General features: G+C 32.4%; 1 protein-coding gene across 1 annotated transcript; it reads left to right on the top strand.

Moving 5' to 3' along the window:
* The first annotated feature begins 1,438 nt into the window (after nucleotides 1-1,438).
* Nucleotides 1,439-6,577, top strand: LOC132757341 (uncharacterized). The gene is made up of 2 exons (XM_060748598.1): nucleotides 1,439-1,826; nucleotides 4,345-6,577. The coding sequence occupies exons 1-2, from the start codon at nucleotides 1,809-1,811 to the stop codon at nucleotides 6,169-6,171; spliced, it is 1,845 nt and encodes a 614-aa protein (XP_060604581.1). The 5' UTR covers nucleotides 1,439-1,808; the 3' UTR covers nucleotides 6,172-6,577.
* Nucleotides 6,578-16,945: the final 10,368 nt, after the last annotated feature.

A 16,945-nucleotide genomic window follows, 5' to 3' on the forward strand; every position in this document is an offset into this window, starting at 1 on the left:
GAGTTACTGGTAGATGCACTGCCGACCACAATCCCTAGCACCAAACACCGACTACAGCGTATTCTGATTTCTAACTGATGGGCTATATAATAATGTTCTAAGGTTGAGATGAAATGTGAGTTGCCACACAGAATTTTACAGCTGCTGTTGTGGGTAGATAAATTTTAAGGATATATTCCTTCTCGTGCACTTGTTGGTTTCTTCGTTTATTTAATGGAAGAAGAAGACATCAGATACCCCTTCATGTTGGATAGCAATGTGAATACATCAAGGGACGAAGTCATATGAAATTGTACAAATTATGTCCTTATTTATTCATTTGGTTGTTTATTGGCCTTATAATAATGTGATTGCAGTAAATTCATATCTACCATTTAACCTTCTTTCCAATGGCGAACTTCTATTTTATTGTGTTTAATTGTTTCGTTTTGCGTGTGTTTTTATGAAAGTTTATTAATCGAGGTCAAGGCGTCTTATGAACATGTCAAAAATACATTAAAGAAAAGAAAATTGATCAAACTATTAAAGATTTTAAAAGAAGCAACCATGAAAGAAAGGAAAAGTCCAGATAGTTACAGTTTAAAAATTACTTAGCTATATTAATCGCAAAATTCTTTCACGACACAAGTTCACTAAATGTCGTCTTATAAAACAGTGATTGTAGCAAAGATACCTAGAATCGGTGTTTGAACTAAGAAATCTAAAAAAAAATCATAACTATTGGCTACAGCAAATATATAATAAAACACTGGCCAATTTTATCAACCTAGGTATTTCTTGTGAGCAAAATTATTAATTAGGAACATTTACGTCAGAAAGTATCCCTTCAAGTATGATTTAAGATTCACAGGGTGTACATTTGAATAGACGGCATTTCTTTAGTTGGTGACATGACGGAAATGATTATTTTTGGCTTTTGGTTATATTGCCGACATTGTTTATAAAAAGTGCAAAAGCACATTTAATAAATTAGGTGTTTGTACAAAATCATAGACTTATTCCCTTGAGTTGAATGTACAAGTTGTCAGATTTCGCTACAAAGATTGTCTTCTGTTCAGAATAGACGAATAGCCAAAACAGCTATTTGACACATTTCACCACGATTACATTTGTTGTAAGTTGTAAGATGTTGGCCATTTTAATTGAAAGTACTTCGAAAGAACTTATTAATGCGAAACAAAACATAAGTTTGTTTCACACAAGCTTGTGTTTGTCAATACAAAATTGTTTTTGTTCTTGCTGATAGCTATTCCGTAGAATCATTTTTATAGAACCTAAAATTGATTCCTATTAAGGTTAAGTCTCCTTCTTTAGCATAATGTAAGCTTATATTGAATACACATGACACTCCCCACCCGGAATATGAAAATAATGGAAATAACTTATATACGATATGGAGCTCGGGAGCTTAAAAGTAAATGAATAAAAATAAGCCATCTATGTGCAATTAATCATGCATTTGATATAAAGTTTAGTTACACATTTCTGTTATTTGAGTAACTACTGTTATTCTAGATTGTAAATAATTTTCAAGTATTTCAAATAAGGAAGGAAAAATGCTCTTCATACTGACAGATACTATTTTCAGTCAAGATCTCTTGTGGACGTGTTTTTTTCAATTGTGTAAGTGATTCGTATATTTAAACCTTAAGTACTTTAACCTCGTTTTGAGTAAATGCAAAAAGCTAGAAATTAACTTTAGGTAGTTTTGTGCGTAAAGGGACACAAGCAAAAGGGACACAAGCAATTGACTGTAATTGAAAACGGTCAACAATTTAAAGACAGTGTGAATTTGAGATATATCTCGTATGTATGATCTATGCCGGGTAAGTTTTAAAATTCGCTTCTTTCCTTCTTTATTTTTTCATTTTAAATATGACTTAACTTTACTACTTAAACTAAATTAAGAGATATAATTTGAAACACGTTAGTCACTTTGAGATAAAAAAATGAAAGTTTTAATATCAAACAGGCAAAACTGATTGATAAATGGGATAAAAATAAGTATGATTATCTTTACAATTGATATAAACATCATATTTGCCATATCAAAGATATTCAATATCTTTTCAAGACAACAAATGTAAACAGAAACTGAAGGTAGGAAATTATTAAATACAATTATCTCAAACACTGTCATTTTTAGCAGGGAGATACCGAAATATGATTCAAACTGCAAATTTATATTTTAACTACTTCAAAGTTTTATTAAACAGCAATATCAAATAAAATCAAACACTAATAAGGAAAATTATCTACTCTCTATGACGAACTCCATATGTTTTAAAAACAATAGGACAATGCCTCGCAATATTTTCCCGCTATACACGCCGATCAAATGGTAAAACAATAAAGAACAACATATTTTAGTTAGCCGAACAAATATTCGGAAAATAAAATATTTTCTCTCCTCTTTTTACATTTTTTATATGCCCAAAAGGCTTTTGGGCAAATTATGTTATACCCCATGACGTCCATCCGTCTGTCTGTTCGGGCGCACGTCCGTGCGTCCGTTAGCAATTAGTTTCCGGGGCATAACCTTAGCTACTTAGGCACAATATTCAAACTTCATAGGATGATTGTCCATATTTGGTACAAGACCCCTACTGATAATTGGGTCACAAGGTCAAAGGTCAATGTCAATATTACCTTAAAACTGAAAACAGTTTCCGGAGCATAACTAAAGTTCCATTTGGCCCACAGTGTTCAAACTCCATAATATGATGTCCATATTGGGTAGAACATCCCCATTGACTTGGGGTCACAAGGTCAAAGGTCAAGGTCACTATTACCTTAAAACTGAAAACAGTTTCCGAAGCATAAGTAAAGTTCCATTTCGCCCACAGTGTTCAAACTTCATTAGATGGTTGTGCATATTGGGTAGAAGACCCCTATTGATTTTGGGCTCACAAGGTCAAAGGTCAAAGTCACTATTACTTTAAAACTGAAAACAGTTTCCAGAACTTAACTTAAGTTCCATTTGGCACATAGTGTTCAAACTTCTTCTATTTAGTGTTACCTTAAAACTGAAAACAGTTTCTGGGGCATAACTTAAGTTCCATTTAGCCCACAATATTCAAACTTCATAGGAGGATTGCTATTTGAAGGAGGTTATACTTTATTTAATTCCCATGTGTTACAAATGCTTCATCCGTACTAAAAACACTTTCGGGCATATAATGCTCCGCCTAGCGATGCTCTTGTTTGTTTTCTTATTTACACTGCGCATATGTGTATCATTATATTTACGCACTTGAGAGCTGAGTCAGCGTAAAATGAGGAAGACATTAAAACAAATTATAATAAAATATAACACATAAGGATATTTGATATCGACAGAGAGACTAGATAAGTATACTAAAAAGAAGACTTCAGTCGAAGAGCATACAAAGTGATATGTTTAAGCATGGAACACATACAACATTTAATAGTGCACACACTATTGTTACGGAAATTATAAAATAATTTACATGACAGAAATACGCACTATTTTTACTATAATGAAATATTGCACATGACAGAGATACACATTGTTTTTATGGTAATGAAATACTGTGCATAACAGAAATACACACCATTGTAACGGTAATAACATAATGCACTTATCAGCAATACAATCAATTTAACGGCAATGCAATACGATGCATGACAGAAATAAACATTATTGTAACGATAATTAAATATTGTACATGACAAAAGTTCACAATTTTGTAACTGTAATAAAATAAATTCGGTACATGATAGAAATGCACACTATTGTAACCGTAATAAAATACAATTTATAACAGAAATACACACTATTGCAACGGTATCAAGATGTTGTACATGACTGAAATACACACACCTGTAATAATAACGAAATATTGTACACACTATTTTTTGGTTATAAAATATAGTACTTGAAAGAAATACAATTTTTTTAATAAATAAATGTAATTGATAGCTATTTATATACAAAATTCTATGTTAAAATGTATAAACATTTATAATGAATTTTTAAATTTTTTCTTGACAGGAAAATCATGACGTCAAAAATTTGACAATTTTATTTTTGCTCATTTATAAGGAAATCGGGAACTAAGAAACATGCACATTTTGGAATTTTTTTTGCAGTGGAATTAAGCTTTATGATATATCAGAAACCCAAAAGGGGAATTTTTCCCTTTATCCCACGGGGGGAGGTATCAAAATTTTTTTAAATTTTCTTGTTGTTTGTTTGCTTAATCACTAAACATGTACGAGTTAAGGCGGCGAGTCGTCACATTATCGTTTTAAATGTCAATATAACTTTACAGTAGTGGATTATAGTGTTGTAAAGGAAAAACGGTTTTTCTTTGTTTTCAGTTTTTGTTATTCACTGAAGTTAAAATGACGAATGCAACATCACCCAGTTTGCTGTTCCTGGTGATATTCTCCTTGTCTCACACTCAAGGGACAAAGTCTTCAAATTTTACTATACCAGCACAAGGTGGCGTTTTAAACAGTGATGTGAGCAAACAGGTTCACAATGATAATTCAACAGCCATTGTTCGTCTTCCTCCACATGTTACAAATGCCTGCAAAGTTGTTGTCAAGAACCCGAGTGCAAAAATATTTCAACAGGTTCTGAAAAAACATAATCCTCATTTTGTACAGTTTCATATTCAATTGCAGAGTAAGACTCATTTATATAAAGTAAACAAAACAGCAGACGTGTTTCAACCTGGAAGATGGTACTGGACACTTGGATTAGATTCTAAACCATATCAATTTCTATCATGGGATATAAGATATGGCATTTTATCATTTGGACTGTTGGACTTTAAGACAGCACTTGTACCAAAGATTTTTATGCAGGTTTATGGCGAATGCAATTTGACATTGGGAACAGAAGAAACATCCTCAATTATCACAAATGCTTTAATTCCTCTCATAACCATCGAACACACGTTTAATGAAGCAGTTCAAAATGAGGAAAACTTTTTCTGTTATCTAACTTTCGATAATAATATGCGCGATAAAATAGTCTACCTAGCGTCGGTGTACTTCTTATACCCTATTACATATTTTAACTACAACTGTTGTTTCCTCAAGTACAATTTTACGAGTGAAACTTTCAATGATAACTGTTCTAAAGAAAAAGGTCATAAATACTGGACGCATGTGATATCTTTCAACATAATCCTTGGCATTTTGATAATCGGATTCTGTCCGATACCTTTATTTAAATTATTTGCTTGGCTAAGCCAAAGTGATGGTATAAAAGTAGTTCCTGGTAGTGATGATGAGAATGATCAGAAAGAATGGGTATATGCAAACGGAGAGCATCCTCTTTCATTTTTTGATATTATGAGCTTTGAGGGGATCGGAATCGACAAAAAATGGCCGGTGTTAGTTTCAAGAATCAGAAGATTCTTTTGTCTTATATTGGCACCTTTGGTAATTTATATTGAGCTGTATATGAATACTGATGGTATTGGCGTTTGGACAAAAGGAGATAAGATTACTGTCAAGGATGCAGTAGACGTTGGAACGCCTGTTGGTTTCATGGCCCTTCTAGGTGATCCAAGTAATAGACATAAAGTTTTCGTCCCAGCATTAGGGGGAGCAGTTGGCATAACTGCTCTTTATTTTGTACTTGGTTTCTTCTATTTAGTGTTACCTAAATCTCTTAAAAGTGTTGTAAACAATGGTTTACCTAATTCAAATGCTCTTTATGAAAGCTTTGGTATCAATTCCGACACTGAAGGACAACGTTTTAGATGCATAGTTATAAAGTCACCCCTTTTATTCGGAGCGAGGGATATTATAAAGATGTCCAAGATCAATGTTGGCGCAGGGTTGTTGGAATGTGGATACACAAAAGGTGGTACTCTGATGAGATGTAACTTTTATATGTTGTTTACATCGCAGTTCTGGCGCTTAGTCTGGCATATACAAATTAGCAGGATATGTTTTATCCGTGACCGAATGCCAATGATTCTGTGTTTACTCGGTGTTATTTGTATACCTATATATATTGCAATTTGTCTTTTAGAAATGTTGATGTGTATTTTATATTTCGGAGTACCGTTTTTCTTTTTCTTAGTTATAATGATAAGAGCGGCTATGAGAATAATACCCGACTTAAGGGAAAAACATACAATGTTTTCGTACCTATTTAGTTTTTCGTTTCACAAGATGCCTTTGTAATTTTACTGTATTGATATCCATTTTTGTTATTTGCCTACTGTATTTACTTATTGATAGTTGCAAGTTTTAAGTTTGTCTCTCAAATAATAACATACTGTTTTGTTGCTGTTGTTGTGTTTCCTTCGGTTTCTTTTGGCAATCTTTTTCTTTTAATCGTAATTGTATATTATATGATACGTCAATTAAAGCTGTTCAGCTATAATTATACGTCACTTCTCTTTTCTGCAGTGGCCATATCAAAACGGATTAAAGAGACACAAAATCATGTGACTTGTTTCAATGGTCATTTGGCTATTTCAAACGTTATGTTTGAAGAACTTGCACAAATCGAAATTAATGGAAGATTGTTGGATACTTCTCAAAATATCCATATAACAAGCAATGTTGAGGGTCTAATTAAAATAAAAATTAAAAATGCCCACAGCTATGGTTTCCCAAAAAAGATTTTTTAAATTTGCCCCATTGGGTAAATATCCCCCCAATACAAAAAACATTTTCTGTCTTTACAAATTTTAAGATTTTTCATTTTTTAAATTTTGGGTACCCCTTTTCCTTTAAACTAAAAAACCCCAATTATATTTTAAATTTTCCCGATGCCCAAAAACAGAAGTACTTCACGAAATATTTATCATCCCCTTTTTGGGCGCATTCCCAAAAGTATAAAATCGGGTAAATATCAATCTTTTTTTCATTCACCCAAAGGAAAAATAAAAAAAGGGAAATTTCCCATGGGGCAGACGTTTAAATTGAGTACGGGACTAAAAGGAGAAATATAAATGAAAAAGCCCATACTGATGAGAAAATTCCTGTTTTTCGACTTTAAAAGTACAATGAAAACTAGTAAACAAAAAGGGAGTACCCAATTTTTTTTTTTAAAAATTTTTTTCCCAAAAAATTTTTGTGTATGTTTTTAAAATAAATTTATAATCTTTCTTTGACTTTCTTTTATTTTAGATCTTTTACTCCTACAATGATGCATTGGGCCTAGTCTTTGACAGTCATGTTTGCATTTTTATTTTATTGCATTATTAATTTTCTTTTCAACTTAACGGACAGTCTAGAACCTCGTCATCTTCAGTTTTGCAATAAATGTGAATTTTATTCGACTCAAATGAGGCATGGGATTTTTTCAAATTGATTGATCATTCATAGTGACGTTATAACATTCGCCATAAAGCAGTAAAAGCCTGATGCACGATTCACAATGTATTTTATTTTAAATCAATTTAAGTTATAGTTAAAGGTATAAAAAACTCAATAAATTAATTCGATTTTTTTCTTCAAACTGTGACCACTAAAGTTTTAATAATAGATGAATGGATTTATAGTAAGTTATTAGCGAACCACGGGGGAAAAGTTGAATGTTAAAATAAAAGTAGCAGATCGCAAACAAGTAGATTTTGTCTTCAAAATATAAGTCATTGTAATGACAAAAATGCACCATAAATCTCAGCAATATATTTTTTTTTACGTTTTCGAGTTGGTTAATAGCTATAATTTTTCCATTTTTCATGTTACCTTTTTAAAAAACAAATAATGTTTTCAATATATTTTCCAATTAAATACATGAACATTGTTTTTTATTTCTATTGTGTGAAGATCTTTTTAAAATATACAAGGAAAATAATAAAAAGAGAACAAGCGTGATGTAGCTTTAACTTCCTGTATCTATTTAAATAACATGTTCACAAGTAATGATGATTGAATTCTTTTAAAATTAATCATTAGCGTTAAAGAACATCGTGCAAAAAAATTGTCGACTAAAGAATTGAAATTATGATATTTATTTCAGTTAAAAGCTTGTTCCTTGCAAAACAGGAATATATTTAGTCACACAATCCGTTAAAAGGGATATTGCTAATAATTTATAGATAATAAACAAATAAAAATGAATTCTAATGATGGCTTTATGACAAATCTTTGTGACGAAGTTTGAAGCTCAAAGTCCGCATGAATGTTTCCAGTAATGACGAGTTTTTGTATGTGTATAAACTCACAACCAAAAAGCTTCACAATCAAGTCAATTTACAGACAAAACTTGACTACACAAACACTTTCACGAAATCAGTAGTTTTAATTACCTGTTAGACGGTTGGAATTAATACAATTAAATTTCTCATGTCTGACATTTTAAAATAGAAACAGAGACAAATAAGTGATATTCAAAAAATACAGGTGATTCACGAGACGTAGATAAAATAAACGTGTTCTCTATGTGGTTAGTAAGTGCTTTGTGCAAAGGGAAATTTAAGACGCGAAATACGGAAGATTTTAACTATATATATATGTATTGCAGCGAAATTCTGTACAAACCAGACTAGTCATCAGCGAAATAAGAAAAAAAGTAATTGGAAATAAGGGAAAGACTGTCACAGCAGATGTAAGTTATCAAGGAAAATAGATATATTTGTATTGATTATTTTATAATGCTAGCTCATTTTAATGATTACTTTATACAAAATCAAACATTAAATTAAAATGAACTTCTGGTTGTTAAATGTAATTATATGAACTACTTTTAAGGATATTTTTAACAATACCTAAACAATGGTTACATGAGGAGATGTCATAAAACTATTTATAAATCAATTTGTTTATTTCAATGCTCTCTTTTAATATGTTGCATGTTTCAAATAAATAAGATCATTTATTTAAACAATAAAGACAGGAAATATCGACTGCAGTAAATAACATGTCGTTGAATTTTCTTCATCTACATTATTAATATTAAATTAAAAGCTGCATGCCACCAGTTGACCCAAAAATGTCAAAAAATCAAGCTTAAGAATTTAGTACTAAGATTTTAAGGAAAGTAAACATATTTTAGGTAATATTTATATTTTACATGCAATGGATAAGTGTGCAGTATTTATAACCATATTTCAACTGAGTGACTAACGCAATAAGGACTTTTTATGCCAATTTTGACATTTATCTGCTTATTTACGTGGATTGAAAAAAAAAAAAAAAAAAAATTTACATACATGTATTTTGAAAATTTCATGAAAATAAGCTGCTTCAAGAATGCTAGATTGTTAATTTTTGTCAGAATCTTCTTTTATATTTCAGCACCCTGTTAACAGAGAATCTATTCCGACGAAAAAATGGCTCATATCAAAGTTTTCTACTATATCATATGTAATACATTTATAATGACGGGAGTCGTTGCTGTACATCAAAATCAAAACCGAAAGCAGAATTCCAGGCTATATTTCACGAACCATTATTTGAACCAATATGATGACATAAACAAAATCAGTGATTATGGAGCAACCAACGGAAGATTGAAAACGAACAAAGATACGGATCTTGACTTCAAAATAGAAAATTACGACTCCAAAAATGCTGCAAATCCTGAACATCGTGATAAATATAAGTTTACTGTAGATAAAGGTGTATCGTTAAATGAGGACTGCAACATCACTGTTGAAAACACCAGCATCAATTACTTTGGAAATATATTAATATCAAAACCGTACTTAATAAAGTTTAAAATATTCCTTAAAGGAAATGCAACTGTTAGAAGCTTGAGCTCTACCTTTAAACCTTTACTCTGGTTTTGGACACCAAACACCACAGTTGGCCCATACCCTTTCTTGTCATGGAAAATTAATTATGGAATTATGTCGTTTGGACTGCTGAAAACCAAAACCCCTTGATATTTTCCTTTTTCTAGTACATGTTTAAAGGTTTAAATTTCAACTTCACTTTTTGGAAAAAAAACGATAACATCTCACAAAATAACAAAAGGGTTTTTAGGACAGATTTCTGCAAAAATCCCCTAATCATCCAACCTATCAAAAATCGTTTGTTACTTCCCGTTTTAAAGAGGGGGCGGGAAAAACCCCGGGTGAAAAAAAGGGCACTTTATGCATCATTGTACAAATTTTTCCAAATTTAATATGTGTCATTTTAATTGTTACTGGGAAAGGGAAAAAATTTAAAAAAACCCAGAATTGGGTACAAAATGTACCGGGCTCAACTTTTTGATAAACAAAACTGGGATCAAAAAAATCGAAAATTTTTTTCCCTTCTTTGTTTGGACTTCTTCTTGTTTAGCATACTTGTCCCTTACATCTTTGTGATTTATGTGCCTGGTTGACGAAACATGAAAATATTCCTTCAAGAAGTGGAACACTAGATGATCGTTACGACAACAATAAAGACGAATGGGTGTTTGAAAACGGAAATAATCCATTAACATTTTTTGAGCTTCTTAGTTTCAGTTTGTTTGGACTAGACATGTCACACCCTTTTCTTGTTTCAAGATTACGTAGATTTTTATTTCTACTTTTAGCTCCATCTGTTCTTTATTTTCAATTATTTTTATATAGAAATGGAATAGGAATAAGTGAAACTGACAAAATAACAGTTAAAGAGCTTGTTGACATCGGAGAACCCATGGGATTCTTGTCTATATTCGGTAATCCTGAGAACAGAGGTATGGTATTTGTTCCTTACCTTGGTGGTCCTGTTGGTTTTGCAATCATATACTTAAGTTTAGGAATTGTGTTTATTGTCATGCCAAGACATTTGAAACAAATATTTGAAGACGGTTTGCCTTCTGGCTGCTCTAATAAAGATGAAAATGTCAGTACTAGAAATAAGAATTTAATTTCACCTTTGCTATTCGGAAATGATGATATCATACACTTATCAGGGGTAAATGTTTCACCAGTACAGTTGCATGACGGTTATTCATGTACAGCAACGCTTATGAGATGCAGTATATATATGCTTTTTACAAAATCATTATGGGGCAAAATATTACAAATCCAAAAGACACGTATCCTTTCTCTAAATAATTCTACAGCTATCTACAAGAGAGCAATGTTCATATTCAGCATTCCTCTTTATGTTGTTGCTTGTGTTATTGAAACATTCTGTTGCACCTTGTATTATGGTTTACCTTTTTGTTTCTAATGTGGTAGTTGTTTGTAAAAAGGAAACATCGAAAGGTTTTCAAAAAAATCCCGAAAAAATCGATAGGTTGGGTTGCCCCTTTATTTTTTAAAATTTCCCCATTTTTAGGGAAATCGTTGGTGTCCCTCATCGTTTTTTTGGTCTTGTCGTCTGGTTTTGCCCTTTTTATTGCTCATTTTTTTAAAAAGCTTTGCGGTTTTTTTCTCAGGTTTTCATTCCTTTTTTTCATCTCCCAAAAATTATTTTTCCATCCGTTTGTTTGGAAATTTTTTTTCCTTTTCACCGGCTTTGTATTTTCGCCCTTTATCCAAAAACGAAATTTTTGGAGAAATATATGCAAAATTTTTTATCGACGCTGTTTGAATCCCCCGGGGTAGAATTTAAGGGGTACCAAAAAAATGGGTTTTTTTTTCTTAACAAAAATATTAAATCTTTCAAAAAGTCAGAAACGGAAAAAAATAAAGACATTCGGATCAACGGCAATGTTTTGGACATTTCTCGAAATGTGTTGAGAACAATTCATCTTCATGGAAACTCGAGAATACGAGAAGTAAATAATACGATGGGTATTCCAAAAAAGCTTTTTGACCACCTTATACGTACTTACAGACCAGTTCATCAACAAGTGTTATCTTTTATTTTCAAAGTGTTTGCCATGGCGTCTCTTATCATCGTTACATTAAGTATAACCTCTGATTATGTGAAAGGTCCAACGTCGAAGATATCGGAAGTTATGCATGTAATATTTTTCATAGCTGTTGGGGCTCTTCCGGAACTTATCGAGGTCACGGTGTCTTACCGTGATGACGAACATGTAAAGAAAGAAATCGTAGAAAGGAAAATGGAACAAACTATTCGTGAGTTTTGGAGACACAATCAAGGAATTCAAAATTGAAAAAACTATTTAATTGTTGTAGTTTTGCATGGAAGTAATTTTACCAAACCATTTGTTATATATGATTGATGTCGGTGATATAGGCTTTCTATTATCTGAGATACAATGTATATTGAATAAATTATAATAAATGAAATATAAAATGTGTTCGATTTAATGCCCGTTATTGATTGCTGGTTTTACTCCTACACCGTAGACATCAATACCCTTTGAGGTATTGCTGAGAAGTGTTCTTCCATAAAGGTTAAATTTGTCGGTAAACCTTACTTTGAAAAATGATATCGTTGATAATTGATCTACAGAGAGCCGCTCTGAAGTGGTTCCTCAGTTTTAATTTCAAATTTTGGACAGTAGATTGAATTTAAACGTCTACAATCCATAAGCAGGCGTAGTCTAAGCAACCCTGCAACATTTTCAATGTTGACGTTTTGGGGTTTTTTTTATTTTTTTTTTTTAACTTAAAATTTTAAAACCCAAAGTTGGGCCAATTTTTATAAGTTAACAACATAAAATTTTTAATAAAATTGGAATTTGTTTTTAAAAATCAAAAAAAAACCTAAAAGAGACAAAAGCCAGTTCACCCGAACAGGTTTTGAAAACAGAAATGTATTCCTCTTGTAGTTTCAGGGTTATGTCCCAGTGCAATAATTCCAAACTAAGGCAAGACAAAGTCACTGTTCTTTGCACGGCTCATCTACCCAATGAAATATATCTACCTATAAAGTTTCTTGTACATATCTCTTATAGTGTCAGAGTTATGACCTGGACCATGTTCAAAGTGTAAAAATGAACAAAGGACAAAATCTCAAAAAATAAGGGAAGGCAAAGTTATGGTTCTTGTGCACTGCACATCTACCCAATCAGATCTATATACCTATAAAGTTTCATGTTGATATCCCTTATAGTTTTAGAGTTATGTATCGGACAAAGTTCAAAGTGTAAAAATGAACAAAGGGCAATAACCCCAAAATAAGGAGAGGCAGAGATATTGTTGTTTATTTGTACTGCACATCTACCCAATGAGATCTATCAACCTTTAGAGTTTCTGTTGATATCTCTTACAGTTTAAGAGTTATGTCCCGTACAAAGTTCAAAGTATGAAAATGAATAAAGGGCAATTTCTCAAAGATTAGGCAAGGCAGACTTACGGTTCTTGTGCACTGCACATTATCTCCCTACAAAGTTTCATGTTGATACCTCTTGTTGTTCTGAGTTATGACCTGGACAAGAAAAACGAACGGGCGGACAAAGCAGCGACTATATGCTCATCCTTCGGGGAGCATAAATATGATTGATTATAATGCTGTAAAATGTGATTATTTTAAAACAATGTGGACATAATTGTGCACGGTCCTTATACAGCTTGAAGCCATTGAACCATTCTGCTCAATAGAATAACTGTAGTTTCTAAAAAACGCTATTTGTGTGATTTGTTTACATATGACAGGATTTGTCTTGTTTTAAAGATCCTGTAACTCTATTTGTTATGGTTTCCTATCATAAATATGGTGCTATAATGAAGATTTACCAATATTGTAAGTTTCAAAAAGCGCTATTTGTGAAGATATAACTGATTTCATGTAAATAGGGGGAGGTAATTAGAAAATTGTTTTCGATACAGTCTAAGCTAATTTTTTTCAATAAGAAATGAATTCATATATTTATAATGCGTATAATCATTTGCAGTAAATATTTAACATATTCTTGGATGTTTGGAAATTGTTTTAGAAGAATAATTATATACATATATAAAAGTTCACTTAAGTGTTGTTACATTCCTAATTAAAATATACAGGATCTTTAAATGCCTGAATTGATGCTCAAAACATATGAAAAGAGCTGTAACAAAAGTGGTGTCATCAAGAACGAATTAATAAGTCGACTCAAAGATACAAGTTCTTTTTACTTGGCAGCCGGACTTCGTTGTTTCCCTTGTCGTTACCTTGACGTCATTGGACGCTACTCTGCATTGATCGTGCCGCAAATGCATAAATTTACATGTATATATAAACAGAAATTATTTTAAATAATATAATTTGATTTTTTTCTACAAATGCATGTAAAATCTTAAAGCTGTTTTCAACTACAAATTTACCTCGATTGCAATTTGTTTACTAAATGAAGCAAAAACGCATGAATATTGTTTAATATAACATGGTTGATTCTAGCCAATTGCCAGATCGAAATAAGACATTTTACCTTGAAATGAATTTTTTCACAATATCTATTCGACATTAACGTCAACATAAGAATTTACATCAAATATCCGTACTATATATGTTTCCACAAAAAGCGGTTGATGTAAGCATTTGAATTACGAAAAGGACAAAACTTTTCAAAATAATCAGCATACACGGTTCTGAATAAACCACTTCGCCTTCTTAAACTAAGCGGTTAAGAATTCGTCATTTTCAAACGAAGGTTGAAATACAAATTAGGTCAATTTTTCAATCAAATGCTCATACTAATAAAATTTAGTCACGAGGTCATTTTTTATCATTTTTGTACGTTTTTCGAGCTGTATGTAACTTGACTTATTTTATCATTGTGTGCGTTTTTCGAACTGTAAGTAATTTGACTTATATAACGCCACTACAAAGTCCAACGAAGTCCAATTTATTCTTGTTAAGAACTCAATTATTATAATAGATTTTTCTACACATATTTCTTTTCTACGTTTTCTCTGAAATCTCGCCATTGTATTTATTATACCTGACAACGTAATTTTACATCAGGTATGACAAAAGTCGCAACAAATTATTAATAACGTGTCAAAAATATTGCCAATATTGATAGAAATGTTATTTCGTTATACGGTAAATAGTCTGGGTTACCGAGAATGATTTCCGAGTTGATTATTAATAATCGGCGAGGTGTTCCAAATGAAAGATATCTTAAAATTTTCGAATTGACCTTAACCTAATTTGTCGGAATAGTAGCAAAATATAAACAATGAAATATTTGACCTCCCTACAATATACTGAATCACTATATTTTTACTTATTAATGCCAAAATACAAGAAAGCAAAAGATGGTTTAGATAATTGGCCAATGATTTATTTTTGGTAACTATAACAGGACACACACACGTGTTTTAAATCGACATTTTGGCTATTTTTTCAGGTGTTATAAATTGACATTTATGCTTTTCAGGTGTTTGATAGATTTTTATCTGTTTAAGTAGCTTTAATATATCTTCCATATAGTTATGGCCCTTGTACTGCTTGTAGGCTTTGTCCCTTTTCCTATATAGACATTTGAGGTTGACCTTGATCCAGGGGAGTTTATTTTTGGAGGATGACCATTTTGATGGGATGGAAGTATTGACCCCTTCCTCAATTGAGCTGGAGATTGTTTGCCATAACTCTTCCACTGATTTGTTGGAATAACTTTTTGACCTGGTAAGAGAATCATGAAGGTCCCAGTCTGCCTTATTATATAAGTGAATTTTACGTGGTTTTTGGAGCTTTATACGGGCGGAGGTATTTGTGTCGACCAGGACAGCATCGTGATCACTGATACCTGGGATTACGTTGGCTCTGTTTACAATGGAGGGGTTATTTGTCAGGAACAGATCTAAGATATGGTTTTCTCGGGTTGGGTCTTTGACTACTTGAGTAAGGTTATTATCAAAAAGAATGTTAATAAAATCTCTATAGTGTGACCGAAGTTTGCAGTCTGGGGTTGGAGTAATATTTGACCAATCAAGTTTTGGCATGTTGAAGTCCCCGCCTACCCATACTGTTGCATTTGACTTTGTAGCCATGGATAGAGATTTATTGAACTCATCCAGGCTATAGGGGTCATTTTCTTTAGGTTTGTAGTAAGAACCTACAAGCAGTGGTTTGGAACCTTGCATTTCTATTTTGACCCAAAGATTTTCACAATCATTTTGGAGGTTGGTAGCTTCTTGTGCTATAATGCATTTTTTAACAGCAATGAATACTCCTCCCAGCCTGCTTCTTCCTATCTCTTCTGTAGGGGGTGTAACCTAGGTCTGGGTGAAAGATTTCATTATCAAAATGTTTAGGTTTTAACCAAGACTCGGTTCCAATTATAATATCTGGGTTTGTTGATGTTACCATATTTTCATACTCTAATTTTTTGTCCACAATAGATCTGCAGTTTACAATCAGGATTTTTAAGGAACGTTTAATATTGTTTTTTGTGCTATGTTTTGCTTTTTTGTTATTACTTTTACTTTTCGGCGTAGATGTAGAGACTGGATGCTCGCAATTTTCAAAGTTTGAATCGATAGAACTAGAAGTGTTGGTAAGATTACCGAATTTGTTTGGTGTGTGGAATGAGTCGAGGCTGCAGAGACTTGATGTTGTTATATTCATGTTATCACATGCAATGCACTTCCAGACCCCAACTCGAGAATCATTACCAAGTCTGTCATACATACTGTCAGATATGTTCTGGCAGTCTGCATGATACCATATGAAGCAGAAGTCACAACCCACGCCCTTACATGACCATGTTACTGGCTGCTCACAGTTACCACATGGAAATACAGTAGAGGTATTACCTACTACTTCTGGTATTAGGGTAGGTCCGGGGCCAGGGTTTGATTCAACATCAGTAGATTGTAATAATAAAAGGATACTGAGGAATAATGCCGACTTGTAGCAACATTTATGTAAGTTTTTGGGTCTAAGTAGCTGCTTGAGTTTAATAGTACAGCATGTGAGCAGGAGCTTGCTTTTCTGACACAGTGATTTCACCTCTCTGTGTGATTTACAGACATCATCACAGTCTGGAACTCTCATGTAGCTTAAGGAACAGAGGACAATTAATACTGGATACAAGAACATACCTGTCTCCTTCAGATTTTATGACTAGAAGCAAAGATTTACCTGTACGCCTTTTCAAAAATTTCACAGGAAGTTGAAATATATAAACAGGAAGTCAGCGTATAAAGGACGACCTTGACCTTCAATCAGCTGTTGTACA

Source organism: Ruditapes philippinarum, unplaced genomic scaffold, assembly GCF_026571515.1.
Source record: "Ruditapes philippinarum isolate M1 unplaced genomic scaffold, ASM2657151v2 ctg16415_1_1_1_1, whole genome shotgun sequence".
In the NCBI taxonomy this organism is placed as follows: Eukaryota; Metazoa; Mollusca; class Bivalvia; order Venerida; family Veneridae; genus Ruditapes; species Ruditapes philippinarum.